Source organism: Drosophila santomea, chromosome 3R, assembly GCF_016746245.2.
Source record: "Drosophila santomea strain STO CAGO 1482 chromosome 3R, Prin_Dsan_1.1, whole genome shotgun sequence".
NCBI lineage: Eukaryota > Metazoa > Arthropoda > Insecta > Diptera > Drosophilidae > Drosophila > Drosophila santomea.
The window spans coordinates 18,819,973-18,834,910 of record NC_053019.2 but is presented as its reverse complement, the minus strand read 5'-3'; the positions used below and the strand labels follow the sequence as shown (position 1 = coordinate 18,834,910).

Here is a 14,938-nt window from a genome sequence, read left to right as displayed (position 1 = left end):
CTCTCTTAAGAACTAAATTCTCACACGCTACTCTCTCGACCTAACATCGCTAGACATCTGTTAAGCTAACAGCTGCTAAGTACCAGCAATAAACATTTTGATTTTCTCATTAAATAAATATATGCCTCAATAAATTAATTAAAAATATGTACATTTATTCGTTCCTTTTGTTTTTTTAGCGGTTTCAGAAACCAATTCAGAAATTTCATTTACAATTTTTATGAGTTCAAGCTTTGAGCGATTTGGTTGAGTGGGTCGGTTTCCGCATCCAGCGATACGGAGGGCAGCACATGAAGCACACCAAAGCACCCGGGATCACACATCCTTGCTCCTGGAACATCCACTCCTGGGGATCTCGAAGAATACAGCCACAAAATTGGAAGATCTATATATATATAGATATATGTATATCTATAGAAGATCTGACCGATCACACGGCGGTGATGAGATGGGCGTCATCTTCGTTGATCCGATCGCATTTTCCATTGACCTCGATCGTGTGATTTGATTCCGTGTCGCTGGGCTCCTGCTCCACCTCCTCCTCCTCCTCCTCCTCCTCCTCTTCCTCCAGTTCACCATTTTCCTTGTCGGGCGTTTCCCGCTCCTCGTTCTCCTCGTATATGACGTCACAGCTGGTGGCTATCGATTTGGGCGGCGGCTTCTTCACCGCCTTCCCACCTTGCCCCTTGCGTTCCCCATTCTGTTGCATCTCGGACATTTGTATCTGCATTTCCCGCAGCCGATCGGTCAGCACATACAAATCCCGCTCCTGACTCTCGCAGCGCGTCCTCAACTCGGATATCTCACGCAGATCCTCCGCTCGAGGATCTCGCCGCTCGTATCGCATGCGCATCTCCTCGAATCTGCGGAAAAAGGATTTCAAAGCTTCTTCAATATTTACTATAGTAATATGTAGTGATGGTGCATTCAAGGCGGACACGGATACGGATACTGGATACTGAGTTGGCGTACAACATCCCACAACACGGACAAGCAAAAGTAAGATAAGTTTGAAGTTTGGGGTAAAGATATAAAGAGTTACGGGTCGGGTTCTTAAATCCATTTTCCTAAATTATTTACTTCGTTTTATAAGTAATTAAATCCAATTTCCTAGATTGTGTACTTCGTTTTATAAGTTCTTAATATTCTGGAATACAACCTCATAGCTAAAGTAAATTATTGTAAGAAATAGTGCAATAGTTTATACTTTATCTTTATACTTTATCTATAAATCTATATAATAGCTTTTCCAAAATTCAAAACGTTTTCTAAAATGTTACCTAAACAATAACTAACAGAATCATGTTTCCATAGAACAAATTTCACTTCATCTTTCACTTGATACTTCACTTCATCTTTTTTTGGACTTAAGTTTCCGACCTTGGGGTGAAAGTGGGTGGGTTTGGTTGGTGGGTGGTTTTGGGGGTTTGGGGTTGGGGGTTGGGGGCACTTACAGGTTGGTCAGGCAGCGGCACTTGCGATGCAGCTGCTCGATCTCGTTGGCGTTGCTGATGTCGCGCTTGTCCAGCGCCGCCTTCTCGGCATCGTAGGCCGCCTTCAGGTCCTTGAGATTGCGCTGGTGCCGAAGTTCTACATCGCTGCGGATGCAGATACGGATGCAGATGCAGATACGGATGCAGATACAGATGCAGATACAGATGCGCGGATACGTATGCGGATGCAGAATCGGATTCGGATTCGGAATCGGGTGGGGGTTATTCAGGTTATATAGAGTGGGTGGTGGATTGAAGTGGATACACACACATAGCGAGAAAAAGAAAGTAAATAATTAGGAGATTCGCACCAGAAGGACAACGTGTGACAAGCTGCATTCCAGAAAAGATAATTACTTCCTCCCAACTTTACAACAAACATGACATGACATTACAATCTACAGGAGGTTTTTCGATGATATACCCAGAGTTTGAATTGAAATCAAGGAGCATTTTGAAGCGTGAAACGAAGGGGATGATATTAATATTTTATTGGCGCGCTAGGAGGTGGCGGTATTTGATATAGATCACGGCGACAATATTGAACACCAGGCATGCGATGGCGATCAGCGGCGACATGGTCAGATAAAGCACATATAGTGTGGGCATATACGGCCACGCCCCCTTTGCGAACGCCCACAGGGCTGGAGAGGCTGTCGTTGGACCTAAACGCTGATCCATGCTGATCCAATAAATGAAATGAAATGAGAGAAACGAGAGAAACAGAATACGAGTTCATGTGATAATGGATCGAGTTCAAGGATGCAAATAAGTAGGATGCAGACATTCAATGCAAGCCAATGGTGTCGTTTCCTCGGGCAATTTGATACGGAGCAGCGGTCAGGGGGGAGGGGCACTATTAGGTGGGGCATGCCACATTGCAAGCACTCACTTGATTCGTTCATCGGCAGCGGCCATTTTCGCGCGATGTCGTTCCACAAGTTCCTGCAACGCCTCCTCCTTCTCCGCCTGCAACTTGGCCTTTTGAGAGTCTGCCAATTGGAATATTTACAATAATCCATGAGCTATATATATATAGCAATTGTTATCTTTACCCAGCTCCTTTCGATGTGTTTCGACCATTTCCTGCGTGGAGAGCTGCAGCTCCTTGGCGAACTCCTCCTTCACCTGGCCCAGGCGTTCGCGGAACTTCTCCTCCATCTCGGCCTTCTCCGCCACGAACTCCTTCTGGAGCCGCTCCTCCAGCTCCACGCGGCGATCCTCCTCGCGGCACATGGCATTCTGGTACTCGCGATCGGCCTTATCCAAATGCATTCGCGTCTGGAGCAGCGCGTTATCCGAACGTTCGCGCAGGCTGAGGAAGTCCTGCTTCTTCTGCTCCAGATTCTCGTGCAGATCATCAATCTATATAAAAGTATATATTTTAATTAAGTTATATTAGTATAGTAGTTAGTATGAGCTCACCTCAGCCCGCAGCTCCTCCTCGTTGGCGGTGTATCTGTTGGTCAGCGCTCTGAGTTCCTCGATGTGCTCGTTCTGCAGTTTGTCCAACGCCTCGCGGCGCTCGTCCACATACACGGACTCCAGTTCATTTGTCAGTCTTGTCATCTCTGTGCTGTAAATAAATCAATGTTCACTCTACATACATCACATATAAAAAGGACTTTTGACTTACTAAAGTTTGTTTTCCCAGAAGGCGGCCGCCTCATTGCGCACCTCATCGATTTTGTAGATCATCTGGCGCTCCTTGTCATAGATGGCACTGCAAGTGGCATACTCATTAGTCGTAAATCCCTTTGATAACACCGAATTGTACCCACTTATCACACTGATACTTGATCTTGTGCACCGCCTCGATCTGAGCCTCGAGATTCTCGTTGGCCGACTGCAGATCGCCCTTCAGATTCTCGATGCGGTCCATTAGCGTCTGGATGGACTGCTCCTGTTCGCTGACCACGCCCCGCAGCGAGTTCACCTGCGCCTGGCAGGTGCGCAGCATCTCGGACTCCCTCCTCCGGGACTGCAGCTCCAGTTCCAGCTCCTCCGCCTTGGCGGACGCCTGCTTCCGCTCGTAGTTGGACTTGTCCGTCTTGTCCTTGCACTGCCGCTGCATCTGCCGCAGTTGCCACTCGCAGTCCGTCATCAGCGTTTCCTCGCGCTCTTAATCGATTATAAATTATTTAAAATATTATATTTATATTTTATCTATAGATAGAAATCTCACCTCGATTGTGCGTCCTGAGCATTTCGAACTCCTTCTGCCACTTGTCCTCGCAGATCTTGCGCTCCGCCTCCGAGTTGTCCAGCGCGTTTTTCAGGATGCGTATCTGCTCCTCCAGATCCGCTCGGATCCGCTCCACCTGCTGGCGCCACTCCTCGGCCTCCACTTGGGCACAGGCCAGTTGGGTTTGCAGGCTCTTGGCCAGGCTCTGCGTCACTTTGTACTTCTCGGTTAGTTCGTTGTACTGAGCTTCAAGTTCGTCTGAAAAAAACGAGAAAAATTCAAAAAAATTCAAATAAATTGCCTTCATAATCGGAAATTAATTACTCCATAAATGCCATCATAAATAATAGATAATGAATTATGACAAATGTTATTGTATAATAGTTTTATTAAATAAATAGCACTATGCTCACCATATTTGTTTTGGAATTCATCTTGATTTTCGCTGTATTTGTGCCGTAGGTGGACCTTCTCATCCTCGAGAAGTTTCAGCTTTTTCCGCACATACTCATCGTCCTTGTGAGCTGCACTCAGTTCGCCCTGCAGTCCTAAAAGTAAAAGATATGATTTGAATGGCTCCCTAAATGTTTTCCATATGATATGATAGTTACTCTCCACATTCCATTGCTTGACCGAGAGTTCCTGCTCTAGTTTCTGGATCTTGAACTGCATGTCGCCCACCTTGGCCTCCAGTTGACTGGCATTTTTGTGGGCCTCGTCCAGTTGGCTGGCGAATCGAGCCTTCTGCTGCTTCAGCTCCTTTCTGGGAACCCAAAAGCGAAGGATGAGTAATTGTGGGAATAGAATAAAAAAAAAAACATAAATCCCTAGACAGTACAGCTCAACTGTCAGACGAATTTTTCAAACAAATCTTGTCACTGAATAATCCCCAACACAAACAAAATGAATCACAAACGTTTTCCGCGCACGCAGCACGAACGGTATAAATAAATAGATGGAAAACCGCAGAAATATAATAATAATTATTATTTTTATATTATTTTTAATATCCCAGCGCTTTTTACCTATAGCTAGACATTCGCCTGACGTAATTTGAATGGAAAAGCTCGTTAAACGTGAATGAGGTGTAAAGACATTGCCAACGTCTTCCTCGACCATAATTTGTTGAGATACAATACGTAGCGAGATCTATAGCTACGGATGCGGGAACGTAGACAAAGATACAGATACATTTTTATATAATATATATGGGCTTGTGCTTTGCTTTGTTTTGTTTTGGCTTTTCAACGCAATAATGAAATACGTTTTAATTGAATTTATCCTAGTCGATTCTCGGTTGCTGCGAAAATGCGCAAAGTTTATTTATAAATCAACGTTTTTCCGCTGTTTTTGTTCGCGCATTTTGCCAACTCTCTATTATTTCCTCGCTCTCTATTAGGAATACAGTGCGTTTCACTAGTGACAAATTGATAACAAAGGGATACTGGGAATATCAATTAAATGTCCAGAAAGTCAAAGTTGAAAGAGTACTTCAATTGTAATTGCAGGATCCTCAAAAGAAGCTTTAACATAGATAAAGTATTAATATTACACTACAACAAATCCCTCCACTTTGTTTGATTTATAGATTTAATGAAAATTATTTTGATTTTCCTCACTGTCCCATAACTTTGGTATAGACAATGTGCATTTATCAAATTTTGAGACACGCGTTTCTGTGTTGTCTGTAGAGATAGTTGGAGATAAAGATAGACAGCGTTATAGAGAGTGAGAATACGATGGGAATACGATACAAAGGACAGATGCAACTTGTGTACTTAGATTGAAAGTTATTTGAATTATTTTTGGCAAGAGCATCTCTGCCGGTGCCTGTGAACTTTGCGAGGCAAATGCATAGTTGCCAGCTTGGATTCTTTTGTTGTTTATGCCCAAGTTGATAATTAAATGGGATTAGATAAACAACAACTGGTGGCGAAGTGAAGGAAACAGCAGCCGAAGCTTCGGGAAAGATGCCCATTAGTTTATTCGAGGCAAATTACGCATACGCCGCATGTGCCGGCGGAATAAACAATCTCAATCTTTCAATGCTAGCTGGCCAAGTGGAGGATGCGCTTCCACCTCTTGCTCGTCTTCCTCCTCCTCCTCCCTTATGTCCAATCAATTATCCACCAAAATCAAGAACAACCCAAATTAAATTCCACAAGTGCTCGGCCCCCATCTTATCCCATATACTTCCTCAACAAGTTTGCTCTAAATATGAACGTTTCAAAATTTACTTGTCTCTTTTTTATTTGCACAACGCCTAAAATAAGCAAGGCGAATAAAACTAGAGCAGGCAGATCGTGTTCTATGCACATGGGAAAATATGATTGAGGGAAATAGCTGAAGATCAGCCAAGTCGAGGCAAGGAATACTCTGGAAAATGAACTTTAAGGTATATACAAGCTATATTCAAATTTGAGAAAACTCTCTTTAATCAAAGCACTAAGAACAGAACTTCAGTTTAGAAGTTAAAGTTATTTAAAACTCACAAGTTTAAAACAAGTTTATATATGGTATAAATACAAGACTTTTTACTTTTTATCAAATATCCGAAGTATTTCCTAAGTATCCTACACTGCTAGTTCAAACTATAGATCATAAATGATATACCCCCTGCCTGAGTGCGCAAAAAACGAGCGTGGGAACTGACCAACATGTTGCCAACAAAATTGCAAATAACGCGAACGAAAGCCAAACGAGAAATGACGAAGTGAATTTATTTTTGCCCCCGTTCTGGTGTTCAACTGATTTTGCACACAAATCGAATGTTTATTATTATTTTAAACACGAGCATTTACATAAAAATATATAAAATGTACAAATAATTGTCGCAATTTGGCTATGAGACACTTGCCGCACGGCTGTCATAATCTGTCATATCGGCGAAGGCCAAACAATGCCACCTTTCACACTGCGTATACGTAATGCGAGACAGTAGCCAAAACAAGTGGGCTTTTCTAAGGAATTCGTTTCTGTTCGCTTCTATAGATATGATATTTGCACAAAGAATTTTGTGTAGGGAAATTATCCATAGTCGAATCACTTCTAAACTTTTTTGCTAACGAATGAGCTTAGTTTTCTTTTGAAACTAATAAAATTTTATCATTTTAAAAAGTTGTCTTTAAACCAATCTTTGATTGGCTTATGCCACAAAATATTTCACTAATCAAATTGGGTATACAGCTTATATGTTCCGATCCATTTAAAAATAGTCGTCCCTGACTGGAAAACTCGACGCGAAATCGAATTGGCGGAAAACGCAAAACCACAAAGCAAATGAGAGGGAAATTTCCGCTGATGGATTTCCCGGCAAGAGAAACCAGATCACAAGGCATGTTCCATAACACAAAGATCAAGATAAATTGGCTGCATCGTGCCACATTAATGGCAAAATTGTTGGCATGCGCTTGCGATTAAGTAAATACGCCGCACTTGATGCCGCAGCTGCTTGGACTAGCAAATATCACGTATACGCCACCAGTGACATTCAAGAAGAATGATTTACTGATAGTGCTTTTAATACAAGACACATTTATAATGAAATAATAAATGGATCTTGTAAGCCATTTATGATTTCGTTTCTTTTAAGAAACTCCCAGTTATTAAATGGATTTTCATCATATTTAATCAGAACCAATTTTTAAAATCCCATTTAATATCCCCCTCATTTAAAAGTAGCTCACCTGAGTTCCTGGTTGTCGAAGGGACTCTCCTGGCGCGCCGGCTTGTTGAGCACACTGCCATCCTCGACGATCTCGATGCTGGGCGCCATGTCCTGGCCAAGACAGCTGTCGTCCCGGCTGCGTTGCTTGGGACTGTTGCTGCGACTGCGACCCTCGACGTGGATGGGTATGAAGTGCACATTGCCCAGGCTATTGCCCCCCGCTCCATTGGCAATATTGATGTTGATCTGCGCATCGCCGCCATTTGTGCTTGTGGATGATGATGATGGTGCTGTTGATGTTCCTGCTACTGTTGCTGATGATGATGCTCCTGATGTGGATGCATTGGCGGTCGTTGACTCGACAACCACATCCGGCAGACTGATGCTCTCGATGCATACCAATCGCTCGCTGAACTCGCTGAAACGCTCAATGTCGTCGAGTTCGTCGCACTGCAGAAAGGTCTCCTCGCAGTCCGTGGAGTTGCCATCGCGTATGAAGGTGTGGTTCACATTTTGGTTGGTTGCCATGTGCGATGAGCTGCGCGGCGGTGGTTGCGGTGGTTGCTGCTGATGCTGCTGCTGCTGCTGCTGTGGTGCATTCAATTCCTGCTCCCCGATCCCGGAATCCGCATAACTGCTGCTCAAATTGGAGTCACTTTTCAGGGCGCTGCGTTCGCTGCTCGCCGATTGACGCGAGTTGCCATTCGACTGACTGCTGCCGGACATATGTGGCTCATAGTCCAGATCCACAGCCTCGTCGTCATCGTCCACCTCCTCCTGCTCCTCCTGCTCCTCCTGCTCCTCCTCATCCTCGGCTTCCTCCTGCACATTCTCCAGCTTCACATGACTCAGTCGCGTCCAGGGGCGACCATTCGAGTTTTGATAGATAGTAGCGGGTATATCCGTGGCGAACACCTCATCTTCCAGCGTTTCGATATGCGCCTCGTTCAGTTCCTCGATGTTCAGCGTATCCTCCGCTGTTTCATTTAGTTCGTAGTATATTTCCGGCGTCTTGGACGGCTGCTCCTCCGGCAAACTGCAATCCTCCACCGTGATTCTGGGCACTTCCGGTGACTTTTGGTGCCTCGGCGGCGCCTGCGGCGGAATCACGACCGACTCACGGAACTCACGTGGCGTACTGGCACGCGAACTGTGGGCCGAACTGATTTCGTTCGGTTTGGCGCTGGTTTGGCCCATGGTTATGTCACTTGATTGCTGATGTTGCTCCTGTTGTTGCTGCTGTTCCTGATGTTGCTGTTGTTGCAGATGTTGCTCCTGATGTTGCTGTTGCAGCTGATGTTGCTGCTGCTGTTCCTGATGTTGCTGCTGATGTTGCTGCTTGCTGACCAGATGTTGCTGCAGAACAGCAATTGCATCGCCGTGCTGTTGCTGCTGCGGATGCTGCTGCTGCTGTTGCTGTTGCTGCTGCTGTTCGGCAATTGCTGTTGGCCGCTCAACGTTTGCCGCTTGAATGAAAGACGAACGCATGTTGGCTGCTCGCGGCTCTTTTTCCGGCTCGATCTGTCGGGGAAAATGCTCGCTCTCTGCGGGAAAATGAAAACTCTGTGTTGTGTGGTTCTCTTGCCACTTCTCCACTCCAGTTGGCTTACTTTTCTCTTCGATCGCTCTTCGTTGGCCGCTATTCTCTGGGCTATTATTAGCCAAAGTCATTTGATAAGTAGTCGTGGATGCGAGCGCGGGGTCGGAGTTCGTTTCAAGGTGTGTTGCGGTGGCGATTACGTCTGTGGCATTACTTTTATGCGATTTGGCTGCTGCCACTGCGGCAATTTGCTGCTGCTTTTGCTGTTGTTGCTGCTGCTGTTGCTGCTGTTGTTGCTGCTGCTGTTGCTGCTGTTGTTGCTGTTGTTGCTGCTGCTGTTGCTGTTGCTGCTGTTGCTGCTGTTGTTGCTGCTTTTGACGCTGATGATTTCGACCACGCGCCATGAAAATGTCGCTTAGAAAATCGCGACTCTTCTGCAGAGTTTTACGCTTTTTCGGCTCGGTTTCGTTAGTATCCTTGGTATGGCCCCCAGCCAACTTGAAACTGGCAATGGAGAGCAGGGATTGGCGCTTCTGCTGCTCACCTTCGTGGCGTTGTCGATGGCGATGTGTTATGGTTGTGGGGCCATCGATATCGTTCTCAATCTCGATAGTGCCAATTAGCTGACCGCCACAGCTTTTGCTCGCGATCACGCTGGCTGCCTCGTTTTGACTGCTGCTGGTAGCCGCATTTCGATCAGCGGCCGAGGAATACGTCCCATACCCATCCACCTCCATCCGCCGCCCATCGCCGCCCATTTTATTTATATACAAATTGTCGGAGCGGCCATTAGCAGCTGTTTTTGCTAATTTTAAACGCTCTTCGTCGCCACCGCTGATGCTGCTGTTTGTGTCGTTGTCGTTGTCAAAGTCGCTGGCAAAGTCCTCCAGCTCTTCGATCACCGCCCGTCGTGCTCTTACCGCCGGTTCTTCTGCTCTTTGAGCGGCGGCAGATATCTGCCCAATTTGACTGTATCTCAAGGGTCTATCTCTATCTCTATCTACATCCACATCCACATCGCCATCTTCATCGCCGACGATCTTGTGCGCTTTTCCGCGACGCGATCTTCGCAGCAAATTGAACATGTTTCGCTCTTTCTCTTAGCGAGTTTTTCCCGCTGCCTCTGCTATTTTATTTTAATTTATTTTTATATCCATTTATTCTCCTTCGTTTTTGCGGGGGGTTTTGCTCGTCTGTGTGCTTTTCGTTTAATAAACAAATCGTTGCTGCTTTGTTGCAATTATTTCGAATTTATTTGTATTTTAAATGCTTTCAACCTGTTGAAAATATTTTCACAATTTTATATTAGTTTCGGCGGTTTAGTGGATGGGCGGTTTAATTGTCGTCAATTAGTTTATCCGCATATTATCCGCATAATATGTATTATGTGAATATATATGTACAAATATGATTTGGCGGATTCACTGACTCGACTTGGTCGGCGGATAAACTGCGACTGTCGCTCAGTCGGCACTCCAAGTGATGAGTCTTCCACAGCCACAATGATGATTATTAGGATTATCATGATGATGACAATAATGCTGGACAAATACGAGTAACAACATTGCGGCGTGTGTGAGCACTAGTGCACTTCAAAAAATAATTAGCAATAGAACTTTGTGTAGAAAAGGCAAAACATATAAAAGAGCTAGTAAGTTAAGGTAGTGGTAAATTGAAGGCTTTACAAAGACATGAAAGATCACAAAGACATGAAGTTTGAACTGGTTGACAACTGAAATATTAAAATAAATCTTCCTCGCATCAGTTTTAAATATTTTTTAATCAAAAGAGGTTTAAATTCTATAGTAAACTTATTTTTTTTGTATATTAATCAAATAAAATCATACTCTTTTTTCAGTATTATGTAGGCACATGGCATAATTTGTTTTAATTATTTTACAGAAGAACACAACACGCGCGCATAGGCACTCAAAACTAAGTATACCGAATATGGTAAACTCGATAATTGCTTGTGCATATTAATTGATGGATGGAAAGTGGGAGACCATATCTCTATAGATACTTTAGTGGCAACAGATACAAGCAATGCGTCATTATGTGTCATTCGATGAGCAACAACAAATCGCTAATTGCAGTAGGTAAGCATGCAAATGAACACAATGGAAAAGTGAAAATTATTCATCTAATTGGGTTAGTAAAATGTTTTAAATATTATGTCTTAATAAGTAGTAATGAACTCTATATAAAGTGATTTGCTGATTCAAATACTAGGTCTTAAGATTTAGTAATTAACTCTATATTAAGTAAAATTCCTACTAAATGCGAATGCTAATGTGGTACTTTTAAGTAAACTCCTAAAAGTATGCCAAGTAAAGCAAAGATGTCGTCAACCCCTAAATAAGTTTCTTCACGATTTGTGTGTTTTTTCCAGTGCCCTTTAAAGATCTGCTCTTGAGTCATTAGACTTTCCGCTGAAACCAAAGTTCAAATTGCAGCGAGCTGGCCAGAAATAGACCAATTTCGATGCACCGCGCACAACATCATAATCCTGCTGCAACTTCCTCCATGACCAGAAACCCCCCTCTAGTTTCCCCTCCCGTTTGCCATGCCTCTATTTCAAGTTCAGGATGCTCTCTGCCATTCCGCACATAAACGAACCAATTATAGGCAGCAATAAAATAAGACACAGACCCGCAGATTTTCCAAAGCAGCGAAATCGGCGGAATAAAACTATAAATAACCATACGGAAAATGCCTCTCGTAGGGCCTCTCATTGACGTCACTTTGAAAATGGAAATGAAAATGAAGAGGAAAATCAGGCGCCAGATCACTGTAATTGATGTTTGAGAAGATTTATAGATGAGCCAGCTTAGATATACAAATTAATTAATTTCCCTTTGACTTTTAATGAGTAATTAAATATTTGTATCGCTTAATTACATGAAATATAGGTCAAAATTCATTAAAAGTTCAAAAATGTATGGAATAATCGGCATTGAATAATAGGATTTTCCATAAAAAACGAATGAGAATTATTCCAGGAAAGCCGACAGTGAAATTAATGTTTCTGAGAACAATTTGCATTAAAAGACAGCTGCGCAATTTGCACATATTTGCGATTTTTTTTCCTTTTCAAATTTATATAGATAAAAACCAAACGCCTCCAAATGATCAACATTTTGGGAATTGAGCAAAGGTGCTGGCAAGAAATAAAAAAGATGGAAAGATCTGGTTTGTTCAAGTGCATGACGCTCTTACTTTTGGCACGAAATTCAGAAACGGAAATGATGCAGTCAAGTATAATGGGTATGAAATGGAAATTCCTATATGGAAGATCAAAATCACTCCAAATCAATAAATATAATTATTTCCTCTATTTTTTGTGTTAGAAGAAACACTGACCCACTTCGCAAGTCGTTCAAGTTTACAGCCTTCAACCAGATGGCACCGACTTTATATCATTGTTGAATTTACATTTTATTTCTTGCCAATTGTTGCACAAGTTCAGAAATCCAAAGCAAACCAAAAATTATAAACATTTTCAATGTGAAGCAAAACAGAAACGCAATAATAAAAGGCACAAAAAGTGGTGCCCAAATGATAAATGTATAATAAATTTTGCACTTGGCCAATGCCAATGCCCAGTCCATAGGCCCAAAAACTCAGTCAATAGAAGCCATTAAAGAATTCTTGATAAAAAAAATGTGTTAAAATATTTATATTTCTGGCGAGCGTGCGTCGCGTTGGAGGCGGTGAAAAAATTAATAGAAATTAAAGTAATTTGACACAAAAAATGCCACCAACAAAAAATATGCCATAAATATTTTGCATGCTTGGTCGTCGCTTGAACATGTGTTAGCAATCGAGAAATATATGGCAGTACATATCAACAGTTTGGATTTGTACAGTGCGTTTCGGGTCTATATGGATGATGCTTTTGTATGTGCTGTACAACTATCAAATCTGAGAAGGATCATATGTGAAACAACTTTTGAAAGGTTTAAAAGGTATATTTTTCCATGATATACTTAAACCATTTCTAGATCAATTGTGTATTTAAGCTAACTGCTGTATGAAACGCACTGTTCAGTGTTAAAAAGACTGGCTACAAAATCCACTTGAAAATGATTTTTCTAGTCTAGCATCACACGCATCTTGGCCGAAAGAAGAAGATTGGTGGATGTGAAGTACTCTCAGTTTCAAATGTGCTCATGATTTTAGATACATAGATACAAGATACTTTGCCACAAGGTGCAGTACTCTCAATTTCAAATGTGGTCATGATTTCAGATACATAGATACAAGATACTTTGCCACAAGGTGCAGCAACTTCGAGCACTTTCCCCACACTCCACTCCACATTTATTTACATTTCCACAGCCAAACGATTGTTTGTTTGTCGCCGCCCACACAGCCGACCTGGCACTGGGCCAACTGACATTGACTGATGCCAGAGATCAGCCAGATGAGGCAGCGGATCCAAAAAACATTCCGGCCAGAGATTTGCCGTCGCCCAGGGACGGGTTAATATTTTCACTAGCCTTTTCGGATGAGAGAGATTTTTTAGCCCGTCTGTCTGCTTTTCTGCTTAGCCGCTCTGATGATTTTCCAAACAGTTTGCAAGCCCAAAACTGCCCGTGGAGGTGATAAAAACTGTTTACCACACACATAAAACAGATATGTAAGCCACGGCGAGGGGATCTAATAAATTTCAAAATTAGTGAAACTATTAATGCAGAAAGGCGACAGAAATTGATTGCGACAGGAACGCCTTGAGGTGTTGAGCGAGTTAATCGAGTGTATCTCAGCGGAAAGCAGAAGCCCAAACAATAACAAATATGTAATACGTATCCAAAGTGATGGCACATAAGCTCATTTTAAAGTAATGTTTTCAATAGGTATTTATTTAGTTTGCAGTTAAGATATATACATTAACAACATTAGGTTACTATACACAAGTTACTACACATTAGATATTCCGCTAAAATGAGTATTGATCATCAGATTTCATTGTGAATTATGTTTATTTTCATTTTAAGTATATGCAAAGCAGTTTTCTCGGGGAAAAACTTACTTAAAGGCACTTTAATCGACTGTACTTGTGTAAGCTGCAGCTTACTTGAGTCATGTGAGGTAATTACTTCAAGAGATTATTTACGCAATTAGCACGAAAACACACAGGCACAATTTGATTTGACACCGCATGACAATTAATAATTGTTAAAATTAAATTTTCTCATTTCCGCTTTGGCTCACGCCCACAAGTTGTTTAAAGATGCGATTGTTTTGGGGGGCAAAACTGAGGGAAAACTGGGGGGAAAACACTTGTTAAACGCTGACAGGCAACGGCACATGCTCGGGCGTCCCAAGCGCATCGACTGCCCAGGGCGGAAAAACCATTTTTCACTTTTCACAATGCCGCTCGTCGCACGGCGCTCGCGTTCCAAACGGTTCAGCAAACGGTACACGACTGCAAAAGTATCTGATCATTTTCCGCGAGGAAAAGTGCTGCTGCTGCCTCCGTTGAGGAAAATTGTCGCTCGGTCGACGCTATCGATAGACTTTGGATGCCGGTCTCCACTCGACGCGTCGATCAGTTGGCATCAGGCAAATGGAATCGGTTAACCTACGGATTCGTTTTGTATCTCAATTGTTGCACACACAAATGGAGCGGGAATGGCAGCATCAGTTGACCCATAAATGTGGAAAAACATGCACAGTGGCAGAGGCAAATATTTTCCGGATCAGCAGCTGGGATTGGGGCAATAATATGCCGGAAAATGAAAGCTAACCGATTTGATTGTTTTCTTCACTTGAGTTTGATTATTGCCTTACACAACAGAAAGCTATTTCGATGTGTTTAGAGGATGAACTATTCTATATGTGCATAAAATAAACCCAAATCATCGCTATATAATCTCTTCTCATATAATGCTACTTAAATATTATACTTCCTACTACCTTTTTCATAGAAGTACAGAGCTTCCAAACTTTAAAATTGTAATTGCATTAATTACGAAAATGGGTTTGCACAACAGTTGACAGCTGTCGTCGCAGGCTATCTAACGATTGCTTAAGTTCCTTTCTTAAGT

The 14,938-nt window shown here is 42.7% G+C and overlaps 1 protein-coding gene across 4 annotated transcripts; it reads right to left on the bottom strand.

Moving 5' to 3' along the window:
• Positions 1-134: 134 nt before the first annotated feature.
• On the bottom strand, positions 135-14,276 carry LOC120451612 (myb-like protein P). 4 transcript variants are annotated; one of them, XM_039635452.2, is made up of 13 exons: positions 13,921-14,276; positions 7,365-10,162; positions 4,290-4,441; positions 4,092-4,226; positions 3,679-3,936; positions 3,275-3,614; positions 3,130-3,216; positions 2,919-3,069; positions 2,549-2,858; positions 2,386-2,485; positions 1,993-2,175; positions 1,455-1,598; positions 135-863 (listed from the first exon to the last, which is right to left on the bottom strand). In XM_039635452.2, exons 2-13 carry the CDS (start codon positions 9,968-9,970, stop codon positions 431-433), a joined length of 4,899 nt encoding a protein of 1,632 aa, XP_039491386.1. In that variant the 5' UTR covers positions 9,971-10,162; positions 13,921-14,276; the 3' UTR covers positions 135-430. The 4 variants fall into 4 exon arrangements, with proteins under 4 accessions (XP_039491386.1, XP_039491384.1, XP_039491382.1 ...); XM_039635450.2 differs by lacking the exon at positions 1,993-2,175 and having other exon boundaries at positions 7,365-8,889; positions 8,956-10,162; positions 13,921-14,270; XM_039635448.2 differs by lacking the exon at positions 1,993-2,175 and having other exon boundaries at positions 13,921-14,270.
• Between the last annotated feature and the right edge of the window lie 662 nt (positions 14,277-14,938).